The sequence below is a fragment of the Lonchura striata genome, chromosome 20, assembly GCF_046129695.1.
Source record: "Lonchura striata isolate bLonStr1 chromosome 20, bLonStr1.mat, whole genome shotgun sequence".
Taxonomy (NCBI): Eukaryota; Metazoa; Chordata; class Aves; order Passeriformes; family Estrildidae; genus Lonchura; species Lonchura striata.
The window spans coordinates 1,797,521-1,811,704 of record NC_134622.1 but is presented as its reverse complement, the minus strand read 5'-3'; the positions used below and the strand labels follow the sequence as shown (position 1 = coordinate 1,811,704).

Sequence of the window (14,184 nt, the reverse complement as noted above, 5' to 3'; positions counted from 1 at the left end):
TCTTCCTGCAAGGTTGGTAAATCATTCCATGGCTCAAACCCAAAATCACAGCTGTTTCCAGCTGCCTGCCAGGGTCTCAAATGCTTCTGACCTGGGCCTGGAACACCCAAAAATGTCTGAGGGACATTTTGAGTTCCGACAGGCAGGACCTGGCACAGGTGCCCAGAGCAGCTGTGGCTGCCCCTGGATCCCTGGCAGTGCCCAAGGCCAGGCTGGACAGGGCTGGGAGCAGCCTGGGACAGTGGGAGGTGTCCCTGCCATGGCAGGGTGGCACTGGAGGGGCTGGAAGGTGCCTCCAACCCAACCCATTCTGGGGTTCTGTGAATAATGAACACTCTGGAGAGGGAGGGGTGGTTGGCAAAGCAGAGCAGGCTGCCAGAGGAGTGATCATCCTTCAGGATACGGATCTTGATCATCCTTACCCCAGGGAGATAAGGGGGAAGTTTGGAGAGAAAGTCACCACTGCCAGAGTAGAAAGCCTGACCTTGGGCACTGCCAGGGATCCAGGGGCAGCCACAGCTGCTCTGGGCACCTGTGCCAGGGCTGCCCACCCTCCCAGGGAACAATTCCTAATTCCCAATATCCCATCCATCCCTGCCCTCTGGCACTGGGGAGCCACAGTAGTGAGGTACTACCATGGAAGTACCTTGACAAGCCAGGTTTGCAGGTCCCTGGCACCAGCCCTGGGGACACCTGCCCCACTTCAGGCATTTCAGTGCCAGCCTGGCCACGTGTGACAACCCCACGGTCACACAGGACAAACTGCTCCAAGCTACAGAACTGCAAAACCCCACATCAAACACCTCCAAGTCATTTTCCTTTGTCCAGTCCTCCATTTTCTGTTCCAAAGGACACAAGAGAAACCCCATTTGATTTGTTTGCTGAGAAGCAGGCCCCAGAGAAATGAGGGTGTTGTGCCACTGCTGAGTGAAACACATTTTAAACCCGCTGATGAAAACCAGGCACATATTCAGGAAAAACAGGGCAGGAATTCCATGTCTAACAGCAATTTCAAAGCCTTTGATCAAAGTCCCACTTGGGTAAAAAACACAGGGCAATTTGAAGGGAATTGGGTTCACAAAAATGTGTTGGTTATTCCCAATCATCAGTGTAAATATTCTCTGAGGTATCACACACCTACCCGGTGAAAAGCCCAATTCAGCATGGGAGGAAAGAGTACAGCACACACAGAGCAGGCTCAGCTTTTCCCTCCATTCCCAAGATCCTCATTTTGGGAAATTTATACCAGCATTTCCCTGCCTATGCCATGCCCAGCATGAATCAAGACGTGAACCAAAACACAAACCTAAAATCGAAATAAAAATCTCCCCAACAAGATGAGATCACACCTGAAGGTTTGGCTGAGGGTACCAGGACACGTCCCCTGCCAGCCCCAGAGTGGGCTGGGATGGGTTTTGGCTCAGTTTAGGAGCTGCTCTGGGCCAGTTCAGCCCTGTCCCACACCAGTTTGCCTGTCCCCTACCCAGCTCTGCTCTGAGCCACATCCAGCACTGATCTGCTGGGGTTTTCCCCAGATCAAGTTTAAACCTGGATCAAAATCAAACTGAGCCCCCGTGTTCCAGAGGAAGTCGAGGAAACCTAAGAAGGGGCTGAAGGTGACAAAGGCTCAGGGACAGCAGGACAGAGGGGAGGCTTCTCTCCATCCCCTCCTGGCAGGGCTTGGCTCTCTTTCTCTGGCAGTTCACAAAATCCTGGGCAAGAGGGTTTATTTTCCACGCCTATCCTGAGCTGAACCAGCAGTTCCTGGGAGGTTTCATCTTCATTTGAGTCTGTGATTAGAATAAATTCCACTTCTGCCCTGAAAATGCCCTTGAAATGGAGAACTTTGGAATGGCAGTAGGAAAAAGAGGTGCAGTTTGCTGGAATATCCACACAGGGGGTTTTGAGCACGAGTTCAGCAGAGCTTTCCTGCCTGTGTTAAAAATGTGGCATTGGAAAATGCCAGGACAGGGCTGACATAGCAAAAGGAAGCCAACACAGGGGAATGGATAAATTTAACCTGAATCTGGAATCCCAGCATGGTTTGGGTGGGAGGGACCTTAAATCCCATCCCACCCCTGCCATGGCAGGGACACCTCGCACTGTCCCAGGCTGCTCCAGCCCTGTCCAGCCTGGCTTTGGGCACTGCCAGGGAACAATTCCTAATTCCCAATATCCCACCTAACCCTGCCCTCTGGCACTTTAATCTTGGATGATGTTGTGAAAACATGCACCCACACACCACCTGGCCATAAAATAAATATTTATATTGCCTCCATTGTCTGTATACAAAGGACACAAGTGCTGCAAGCTGAGGTTCAGGGATTTATCCTGCCAGGGATCAGAGTCCCTGAAATCCCTGGAATGTGGCACTTGCAACCAGCCTGGCTGCCTCCCTGACAGCTCTGCCAGCAGAATTTTGGGAGGGGTAAAGGGTTAAAAGGAGAATCCTCCATTGTGTGGATGAGCCCATGATAGAATCCTTTGCTCCCAGCGCTGTAATATTTTCTCTATTCACTCTTCTGTTGCATTTTTGATAAGGTTTAATAAACCTTTTGAATTTTTAGAGCTATCATTTCTCTTCTTTATTCCCTTTGTCTCTCGTCTGCTCTGTCCCTTTGAGGGCACTGCAGGGGCACAGGGGGAGCAGCTGGAGTGACGGGACATGTTTGATAAGGATTCCCTGGGAGTTTGATCATTGTCCCCTGATAATGATCTCCCGAGGGAACATCGAACCAGCCCCCAGCAGGGGCAGGAGCAGATGGAACACATGCAGGTCACTGTCGTGTTGGAGGTTGGGGGTGGCTTTGTGTGGTGGAAAATTTTTTCTTTTAACTTGTGTTTTTAAAAAAAGCTTTCAAGTTTTTTGTTGTTTGGTTTTAAGGTAGTTTATTGTAAGTTATTTAAAAGATTGTGTTTTTTGGGCTGTTGTGGTTTGCTCAGCAGCTTAGGCAAAGGCACACACACACACTCTTGACATCTTTTTTGAATTTTGTTGTTTTTTTCTCTCCCCTCACCTAGGGCTGGTGTTATCTTTTATACGGCACATTATGTGTTAAATGTTTATAGTTTTTCCTTAATGCTTATTACTTACATTAAATGGTGCTTTTTTATTTTAAATTAATTTGTGAGTACTAACATCACTAAGAACATGGAGGTAAGGAAGAAAGAGGGAGGACAGGACCGGCTTAAATCTTTTTATTTTAAAACTTTTTACTTTTATGTATAAAACTAAAACCCCCCTATACAGGACTTAAAACTTCTTTGTATAACACTCAATTTTTTTTTTTTTAACTTTGTGACTACTTTTATTATAATATCTCAACTTTTGTGACCTTTTGGGGTTTTTTTGGTAAGGTTAGTAAATTATTTTATGGCTCAAATTTAAAATTACAGCTGTTTTTAGCTGCCTGCTAGGGTCTTAAATGCTTTTGACTTGGACTCGGAACATCTAAAAATGTTTGAGGGATGTTTTAAGTTCCGACACTGTCAGGGGATGATTCCCACATCCCTTCCCCAGGAAGGCAGCAGCTCCCACTCCCTGCTCAAAGCCTTCCCTTGCTCCACCTTGCTGGGTGATCCCAAGGGTTGCCTCTGCTCAGAGTAGGAACCTTTGGACACTAAAATCCATCTCTGGAGGGAACTGCAGCCTTATTGTGGCTCATTGTGAGCAGAGATCTTCCCCTCAGCTGCCAGATCTGCTTATTCACACTCCAAAATGATAAAATTCAGTGCTGAACACTTCCCACCGAGCTCACACAAATATTGGATCCTTGTACAGCTCTCTCAGGTTGCTCTGGGCTCCTGCTGTGGCTACATTTCTTTGAACTGAGTAAATGTACTGGATCTCAGAATCATTTATTCTAATGACCCCCGGATAGAGCTATGTACTCAACAGCAAAAACAACAAAACAAATATCTGTACACCGCATCGGCACTGCCAGCTCTGGAGGCTGCGGCCACCTCAGAGCACAGAATTCTGTCTTTGTCAGCACAGAAATAACCTCAGACCTCCTCAGACAGAGAAATGATGGTGCAGAAAACACCCAGACAAAGAAACAGGTTGAGAGTGAAGTGGTAAATTCATTTAAAGAAAAATCCTCAAGGAATTTCTCTTGAAGATCTGCATTGTTCTGTTCACTTGGTTAAACTGCATTAGGGACCTGCTGGGAATTTTGCTGATAAAATTCAGAGCTTGGGAAGGATCTGCCTGGCACTGGTGCAGTGATGTGAGATGGTCACAGCACCATGAGCACCCTCAATCCCTGCACATCATCCAAGAGCCAAAACATTACTGACAAAAAACCCCAAACTGAAGTTAAAAACAAACAAACAAAACCCAAAAAAACCCCACCAAATTGAAGTAAAAAAATCCCAAACTGAAATAAAAAACCTCCAAACTGAAGCACAACCCCACTGGCAGCACCGGTGGCACAAGTGCCTGGAGAAATCAGGGCAAGATGCCAAAGGAAGGGGCGGGAGGGGGCCCAGGGGACAGGGCAGGATGGAGCTGAGCCTGCAGGACACCCAGGCCAGCTCCACCTCCTCAGCAGGGATGGCCAGGCACATTTCCACCCTGGTGGCCACAGGAATGTCCCCATCCTGGCAGTAGCTCGTGACAACCCTGGGCAATGCTGTGAGGGCCACCAGTGGTGGGACAGCTGTCCCACAGGTGACAGCTGGGTGAGCATGGCGAGGCAGAGGGGACACCTCTCCTCTCCAAACCAGGCCACTTCCAAACTGCTCAGTTTCCCTGAGAATTTTACTCCATGTATGAGTATAATTTTACTCCATGAATGCCAGAGTTTGGAGGCAGGGCAATGTGTACATTTCTATCTCACCATGAGGATTCTTTTGAAAAAAAAAAAAAGAAGAAATAAACAGGCCAAGTCTGTTTTAAATTCCCAATCTCAGATCTCCATGAAAATCAGACTTTGAGTGAATTAAGATCTCCCTCAACAAAATTCCTGCAGTGCAGTGAGAGACGATTTTGCTCCTGGTGCCCCTGCAGGGGCAGAAGCTCAGCCCCAGGTGGCCGTGGCAGGAGCTGTGCTCAGGAGACACCTGGAGAGCCTCACAAACACCCAGGGGTCACTCAGGGCCTGGAACTTCCCAGAATTTCTGGGATTCAGAATCCCAGAAGAGTTGGAGCTGGAGGGACCTTTCAAAGCCATCCCATTCCAACCCCAACACCTTCCACCATCCTGGGATGCTCCAAGCCCCAGTGTCCAGCCAGCCCTGGGCACCACCAGAGATGGGGCAACCACGGCTGCCCTGGGCACCCTGTGCCAGGGCTTTGGTGCCAGCTTCCAGGTTCCAGGTGTGCCTGAAATCTGGGATACACCCTGGGAAAATGTGAGTTATCCTGTGGGCTGTAGGGATTCCCTGGCACTCAGGGCATGCAGACATTTCCTCCCCTCACCCTGAGGAACTCCAGCACTCCCCACCCCCAGCACTGGGATCTTTGCAGCTTCTTCATTTCCATTTTTCCAAAGCTCTTTCTTTCTATCTTTCTATCTTTCTATCTTTCTTTTTTTCTTTTTTTTTTTTTTTTTTCCAAGCAGGTAATTTATTTTTTCAGATTTTCTCTCACAGAAAAGGTCATTTTCTTCCTAACACATTTCTTTGTTGCAATCAGTTGCCAGCGCCTCAAGGTTTCTGCTTGTGTATGAGTGATAGAGTGCCTATTTTTCTGGTTTTCCCTCTTTTTCAAGCCTTAGTTCAGTTTCCCTGATAATTTTACACCACTGAATGCCAGAGTTTGGAGGCAGGGCAATGTGTACATTTCTATCTCATCATAAGGATTCTTTAGGAAAAAAGAAGAAATAAACAGGCCAAGTCTGTTTTAAATTCCCAATCTCAGATCTCCATGAAAATCAGACTTTGAGTGAATTAAGATCTCCCTCAACAAAATTCCTGCAGTGCAGTGAGAGACGATTTTGTTACAGGAATGGGAAGAATTCAGGGAGGCCAAAGGCAGACTCCAGCAGGATTGGAGCTCCTCCCATGTAATTCCTGCAGTGCAGAGAGGAGGGATGGATGGATGGATGGATGATGGATGGATGGATGGATGGATGGATGGATGGATGGATGATGGATGGATGGATGGATGGATGGATGGATGGATGATGGATGGATGGATGGATGGATGGATGGATGGATGATGGATGATGGATGGATGATGGATGGATGATGGATGGATGGATGGATGGATGGATGGATGGATGGATGGATGGATGATGGATGGATGATGATGGATGGATGGATGGATGATGGATGGATGTGGATGGATGGATGGATGGATGGATGGATGGATGGATGGATGGATGGATGGATGATGGATGGATGATGGATGGATGATGGATGGATGGATGGATGGATGATGGATGGATGGATGATGGATGGATGATGGATAGATGATGGATGGATGATGGATGGGTGATCCTGAGATCTGGATTGGGATTTAAGGCTGGGTGGATCCTTCTCTCTGGCAGAAACTTCTTCCTGACACTGGGAGTGAGGGGATTTGGGATTTGCCCTGACAGTCCCCTGCCTGAAATTCATCACCTCTGCTCCATCACTCAGAGGCTTTTCCAAAGGAAAAATTATCCTAATTCCAAAAAAACCCAGCACTGGGGGTGGATCCCTGTCCTCAGGCATGCTGGGGATTCTGATCCCCTCAGGAAGGAGTCCACAAAAAGCTGGGAAGCCTCTCCCAGCCCTGTGCCATGCTCCCCTCAGGTGATTCTCCCACACATTCACCTTTCCTACAGACTGCTCCTGACACTTCCAAGCTAATCCCTGAGAAATCCACAGCACAATTCCCATTTCGCACACCAGGCAAGAGAAAAAAAACTCCCCCCAAAAAAGCCCTGGAGCTGCAGACTGAGTTTATAAATAAACTGGCACAGAAAGTAGAACCTCTGGACCATGAGAGCTGCTGGAGGAAGTGTCCCTGAGTGCTGCAGAGGGTGCACAGAGCCCAGTCACACCTCCCAGGGCAGTCAGACCCTGAAACCAGCTGGCAGGAACCCTTTGGATATCAACTGCCTGCTTTAAACAGGCTCTGAACCAAAGCTGCAAAGAATCTGAGGCCTAAATGTGCTGCTTGAAGCTCAAAACCACAGCTGGGCAAGGAAATCCTGCTTTCCTCCTGCTTTTCTGCTTCCAAAACTTTGCTGTCCCCAGTATCTCCAGTGCTGAGCTCTAAACTGGGCCCTGGAGGTTTGGGAGGGTGGATTTTGTCACAGGGAAAATGTGGGGGTGGAAAGGAGGTCTCTTCACAGGCAGGTGAACGTGAGGCTTGCCAGAATTGCTGTGGTGGCTTCATTCAGGGCTCCAGGGGCATGACAGGGACCCTGTGCCACCACGGGCCAGGGCATGAAGGCCTGCAGTGCTCACATCTGCTCCAGCTGTGCCAGCACAGCTGGACACAGGCACAGGGAGCAGGCAGTGTCTGAGGATGGATTCATCCCTGCACGGGCTCAGCTCTCCCCGTGCTGCCACAAATCCACGGAGAGCAACAGGGCAGAAATGTCCTGGCAGCAAAAGGAGGTTCAGTGAGGCAGCAGAACTGTTCCCCTTCTGCTGATAACAGCACCACAGGGCTGGAAATGAAACCAAAAAGGCCTTGAAAGCCTTGCTGGGACCCATGATGTGACATTTAGCTGTCCCCAGTGCACACAGCTCCACCTGAGCCACTTGCCTCCACATTTTTTGCACCAAATGCAGTAAAAATGGCACTTTTGAAGCACAATTTATGCCTTCCTGAGGCTGATGCCCAAAGCAGATCCCTTGAATTGTACCCTACAAGTGGCTGTTTCCCTCTGATAGCTCTAGGACACTCTGGGACACTCTGGGAGTATCCCAGGTTATCTAGGATGAGCTAAAGGACACTCTGGGAGAGTCCCAGGATATTTGGGATGAGCTAAAGGACACTGAGCAGTGTCCTGGGTTTTTTGGGATGAGCTTCACACCAGTCACCTGCAACCTCCCATGGAAAATGTCACATTTTAAATACAGATATGAGGAAACCATGACCTAAACTGCAGGAGCAGCTGTGGCAGGTGATTTAATTCCTGAAATTAGGATATGATCAGGATGTTTGAGTTCAGGGGCACTGGTGAACACAATGAGCACAGCTGGGTGTCCCAGGAAAGGTCTCTGCCTTGGCTACCAGCTCACCTTGCAGTGGTTTTACAGGATAATCAATGCCAAGGTTTCCAACTTCTCCTTTACTTTTCCAGCTGGGAAAACCCAAGAAATGGTGGATATTTTAAATGTACTTTTTTTTTTTTTTTTTTCCCGTGGAAATCATTTGAAATATCTCAGATACAACAATCAAAAAGTGCTGCCCAGAATGAGGTGGTGCTGTGGGATGGTTTGTTTGAAAAGGAGGATTTGGGGATGTGTTCCTGGTGCAATGGTCCGGCCCCAATTCTCCATCTTTGGCCCCATCCATCAAATTTCCACCCAAACTTTCAGCTGCATCTCCTGATTTAAACCCCAGAGGGAGGACACTGGATGTAGGAATCACAGAGATGTGGAATGGACTGGCCTGGAGGGACCTTAAAGCTCATGTCATTCCCTCCTGCCATGGCAGGGACACTTGCCATGATCTCAGGCTGCTCCCAGCCCTGTCCAGCCTGGCCTTGGGCACTGCCAGGGATCCAGGGGCAGCCCCAGCTGCTCTGGGCACCTGTGCCAGGGCCTGCCCACCCTCTGAGCAAAGAATTCCTTCCCAATCTCTCACCTCTTTTCCTCCTCAGCAGTCGATTTGAGAGGATTCTTTTAAAAGCTGACACAGCAGCTCCTGAAATCCAGGAATTGAGATTTTTGCAGCAGAGCAGCTCAGCACCAGCAAAAGAATTCTGCTGCAAGGTGTAAAATGTCCCATCCTGTGGTTTTACAACATCCTGCACCTGCCCAGAGGGGCTGCACTGCCTCTGGAGGAGCAGGAGAGGGAGGAAGGGCTGACCCCAGAGGGGCACCTGGATCTGTTCCCACATCAAACTGGACACAGACACGAACAATTCCTCTGCAGCGAGGCTCATTTGCCACCATCAGATTAACTCCTCTGCAGGGACGGGAGGAGAAACTCACACACAGGCAGCAACTGCAGCAGGTTTATCTCTGCTCCATAAACTCCATCAAGAAAAATCCCTCTCCAGGCAAAACTGGCTTTGGAGACAGCCCTGTACAGCCTCTCATTCCGTGCTCCCTCCCTGCCCTGCCCTGTGCCACGGCCATTCCTCCCATTTTCCCCTCCATTTCACTCTATTAAGGCACTAATTGATTGACCAGCTCAGCAGAGCCCAGATCTGTCCCCTGGGACTCTCCTGCATCCCCAGCTGCACATGGGATTAGGGATGGGCACAGCAGGAAACCTCAGTGCTGGGATGGGAGGGGAACCTCCGTGTCCCACCCCAGCCTGTCCCTCTGCTGTCCCGTGTCCCCCCCAGTGCTGATCCCCCTTCCCCTGGCTGAATTCCCTCCCCAGCCAGCCCCAAATGCACTCCACAGCTGGCTGTGGGTCCTGCTCCGTTTTCCAGGGAGCAAAGTGTCCTTTGGGGTCTGTGCTGGGGGTGCAGCTCAGAGTCAGGGGTCCCTGCTGTCCCTGCTGTCCCTGCCTGTCCCTGCTGTCCCTGCCTGCCCCTGCTGTCCTGTGAAGCAATACATGGAATAAATTAATAGACTCCACAGCCTGGGCTGGAATATTTAAGGACTGGGTTAAAACCATAAATATTCTTGTTGGCAGTGTTTTGTTGGTTAGTAACTCCTTATAACTAGGGGTCTTGTGACCTTCTGAGCCATACAGTGAAGATGTGAGACAAGCTCACCTTCCTGCCTGTGTAGAAGAAAATAAACTGCATCATCAAAACCAACACAGAGGTCCATCTCAAATTCCTTCCAAATTCCCCACAAGTAAATTATCACACAGGAACTGCAGAGACATCCCAACAGTGAGAAGAGAGAGCTCTGGGCAGTATCTCCCCATTGGAATTCTGCTCCTCAAAGCAGCTTTGTTTATCCTGCAATGCCCAGGCTGCTCCTGATGGGATGAACAGGCTGAGGGGATGAGGGGATGGTCCAGCCCTGTCCCCCCATGCCAGACAAAGCCCCAGATATCCTGCCTGAAATTCCCTGCAGCCCCCATGTGCACACAAAGGGGGAAAATAAATCGGGCAGCACTTTGGCTCTCAGCTGGTCAGGTACAAAGTGTTGGCTTTTCTAAACCACCTCATCAGTGCCGTGGGCACAGAATTTCTCCTGCATCCGAAGCAGACGCAGCCCTGTTGTTTAACAATGCCACTCGTCCTGACTTCCCAAAGCATTTCAGCCACCCCAGAGAGGTTCACTCCATTAAAAACCTCTCTTCCAGGGCTGGAGTTCCCAGGGCCTGGAGTTCCCCCACATTCCACCCCAAAGGAAGTGTTTAACCCCGGAGCCTGGAGGCCTTTGCCCTTAGCAATGAGCTTGGCAAAGACATCCCAGCATGGGGAGGGCTGGAGGGCACTTTCTGGATGCCCACAGGTCCCTCTCTGCCATGGGACTGGCTGGAGAAGCTTTGGGGTGAGGTTTCATGGTGGCACTGCCCAGCCAGGTGTCCCCTTTTGCCCCATCCTTGCCCCCCAGCCCTGAGCACAGCCACAGCCTTGCGGGCACCATTCCCTCCTTAAAATCCTTCCTTGGGAATGGCTGCAGGGCTCTGCCAGCAAGGCGGGCTCAGCCCCTGACATTTGCTGCAGAAAATGTGGAAATTGCACATCAGGGGGAAGGGGGGAACACGGCCAAGGCCTGATTCCCACAAAGGCTTGGTTCCCCATCAGGAATCCACTGGAGGTGATGCAGAGGCAGAAATGCTCAGGGATGAGGTGCTGGATGGCCCTGCAGAGGGACTGGGTAAAGCCAGGGAGCAATGGGCAAAGAGAACCTGTCAGAACTCAAAATGTCCCTCAGACACTTTTAGATGTTCCAAGTCCAGGTCAAAAGCATTTAAGACCCTAGCAAGAGGCTAGAAACAACTGTAATTTTAGATTTAAACCATAGAATGATTTACCAACCTTGCAAGAAGAACAAGAAATCACAAAAGTTTAGATATTATAGTAGAAGTAGTCACAAAGTAAAAGGAAAAATTTTTAAGTGCTGTACAGGGGAGTTTTTAGTCCTATACAGGGGGGGTTTAGTTATATACATAAAAGTCAAAAGTTTTAAAATAAAATAATTTAGGCCTGTCCTGTCCTCCCTCTTTCTTCTTCCTTACCTCCATGTTCCTAGTGATGTTAGCAGTCACAAATTAGTTTAGAGTAAAAAAGCACCATTTCATATAATAGAATAAAAAAAATAAAGTAATAGACATTAGAAAAAAGCTATAAACATTTAACACATAATGTACCATATGAAAAATAGCAGCAGGCCTGGGCAGAGGGAAAAAAGACGAGAGACAAAGACGATGACTAAAAGTGTGTGTGACTTTACCTAAACTACTAAACAAACCGCAGCAGCCCGAGAAGACAATCTGTTAAATAACTCACAATAAACAACCATGAAACCAAACCACAAAAAACTACTGAGCCTTTCTTTAAAAGCACAAGTTAGAAGAGAGATTTTTCCACCACACAGAGCCACCCCAACCAAGAGTAAGCTCCAACAAGAACCTGTTCCCTGAATGACACTTCCATGACTTTTTCCTTGCTTTTTCTTTGGGAAAAAGCTGCAAAGACATTGTACTCCAACCCCAGAGGAAAAGCAACCAGAGCTCTTCAAGGGCTCAGAAATCCAGGCAAATGCTGGGTAAAGAGGTGGCAAAGCCCATAATTGTTCTCCAAGGCCATGGAGCACTTGTGGGACTCAGTCAGAGCTTTGGTGCCTGAAGGAGCCCCCGGGGCTGTCCCTGCCCACCCAGGGCTCCCTTTTCCCTGCCCCACCACAGCCAGGGAGGCACCAGGGCCATGTCCCTGTGGAAGCTGATCCCAGGAACCCTGCTGCCCTAAATCCAGGCACAATCCTGCCTCCCGGCCTCCTTCCAGGCGTTTGCAGAGGTGGGAGTGTCACTAAAAGCAGTTAAACTGTGAGTGGAATTTTCAGGAAGGCTCCAGACTTCTCTGCTCTCCATCCAAGAGCTCAGCTCACAAACTTGATTTTTCCACCAGGATTTTTGCTTCTTGAGGAGCTCCTGAGGGGCTGGAATCCTGGAAGGCGCCAATGGCTCCGTGGGATGGGATGGGGCTCCCTCCTCTCCCTCCAAGGCTGGATTGAGGCTCCCAAGGAGCAGCGAAGGCACTAAAACATCCCTGGCTCCCAGTCCTGCCCCTCCTGGTGCCAATTACTCCTTCCAGGTACATCACAAACCATGAGGACTTCACCAGCACCAAACTCCTGCTTTGACAACCAAATCCTGGACTCCAGAGCAGAATCTTCAGGGTTATTCCTGTCCCATGCCAGGAGGCCAGGAACAAGTTTTTTAAAGCCTTTTAAAATACTCTTCCAAAGCTCCACCCAATTCAGTCTGGAAAGGGCTGGAGGGTTGTAAAAGAAGGCAGAAAATCTCATTTCCAGGTTTGGCTCTTTTGCTTCATTAAACCTGGGAACAGCCAAAGTTTCTTAGCAGGCCAGGGTTGTGGGATGGTCAGTGAAAGGAGCTGGAATCCCACAGGAAGCCACACATTTGATCCATTGGCAGCAAACGTGCAGCTGTGTGTTTTGGGGGATTTTTGATCCTGCCATAACAGCCTGGACTGCTTTTCCTGGAAGCTCCAGCACTGTTTAAAGTCTCACTGCATGGCAGCCAAAAAGCAGCTCCCAGTGCTGGTTCTGTCTCCTTCCAGTGCCTGGGACCAGCAGGACCAAGCCACCCTTGGGCAGCAGCTGGGGCAAAACTTTCTCTGGCACAACACAGGGCGCTCATCCCTGAATTCAGCAGAAATCCCAGTGGGACCTGACCTGCCCAGCACATTCCCTCTGTGTGGAACAACCAAGGGACACTGGACAGAGACACAATTCTGGGAGCAGCTGGGCAGCTTCAAGGTTCCCTACTCAAAAGATTCCTGGAGAAAAATGCTTTTCTCTTTCAAAAGTGAATGCCAGACTCCCAAAGGTGCTGCATGAGTCTCGGGGTGCTTTGCTGTGTCCAGCTGCCTCCATCCACAGGAACACGGGGCTTGGCTGGACACAATTCCCTCTCCCAACATGGGATGTTCTTCCACAGCCCCCAGCATGATGGACCTCAACACTCTTTCCACATTCCCACTCAGTAAAACAATCTGTGCTCCTCAACAACTCCACTCTGGAAGCTGCTGGGAGCTGGCTGAAGTTGCAATTCAAGCAATGCTGACTTACCTGCCAGAATATGCTGTCTATTGTGTTCCCCAGGAAGCCGTCCCTGCCCTCCGACGACACCAGCTTAGGTCCCAGAATGGTCATAAATTCATCAAAATCCACCTGGCCATCCCCTGGAATGAGAGGAAAAGTCAGAGACTCAGAAATCAGACAGAAGGTTGGGATGGAAGGGACTTTTAGAGGCCATATAATGCAAAGGGACACCTTTCTCTGTCCCAGGGTGCTCCAAGCCACCTCCAGCCCGGTCTTAGGCACTGCCAGGGATCTGGGAGCAGCCACAGCTGCTCTGGAAATCTGTGCCAGGGTCTCCCCTCCCTCATTATTATCAGTTAATTACCCCTTAGAGCCCAACACGTCCCTCTGGACCTGCTGCACATCAGGGACCCCTCATGCCCTGGGAACCTCCACAGAAACTTCCCAGTGCCCACAGACCCAAATCTTTTGCTGTACCAGGGAATGACCCCTGTTGTGTCCCAGATGCCCCCAAAGACAGAACCAGGCCATGCACTGAGGGGAACAGGTCATTCCTCAGTGCAGAGGCAGATCCCACAAAACCATTTTGGCAGGGGGACAGGAGCCAGAGGCACAGCCAGGCCTCTCCCTCTCAGGTTCAGCATAAGATTTACAGGGCCCAGGCTCCAGAGGGAGGGAGGGCAGACAGAGCAAGAGCCAGGCCATTGCAGATCCAGCAGGCAGAGCAAGAGCCAGGCTATTGCAGATCCAGCAAGTATTCCAGCCCAGCTTCCCAGCAGCATCTGTGTATGCCTGGCATGCAGAGCAGGCAGTGCAGGCACAGCCTCAGTGCCACCAGCAGAGACAGGTGACAAGTCCTGCCACTAATGAGCC

General features: G+C 49.7%; 1 protein-coding gene across 4 annotated transcripts in view; it reads right to left on the bottom strand.

Annotated features, from left to right (window-relative positions):
• CALN1 (calneuron 1) overlaps positions 1 to 14,184 on the bottom strand; it is a 150,776-nt gene that overhangs the window by 37,441 nt on the left and 99,151 nt on the right. For all 4 annotated transcript variants that reach the window (XM_077787472.1, XM_077787471.1, XM_021533213.3 and 1 more), the window contains one exon: positions 13,339 to 13,451. In XM_077787472.1, the coding sequence (XP_077643598.1) occupies positions 13,339 to 13,451 (113 nt within the window). The remainder of the gene's footprint in view (positions 1 to 13,338; positions 13,452 to 14,184) is intronic.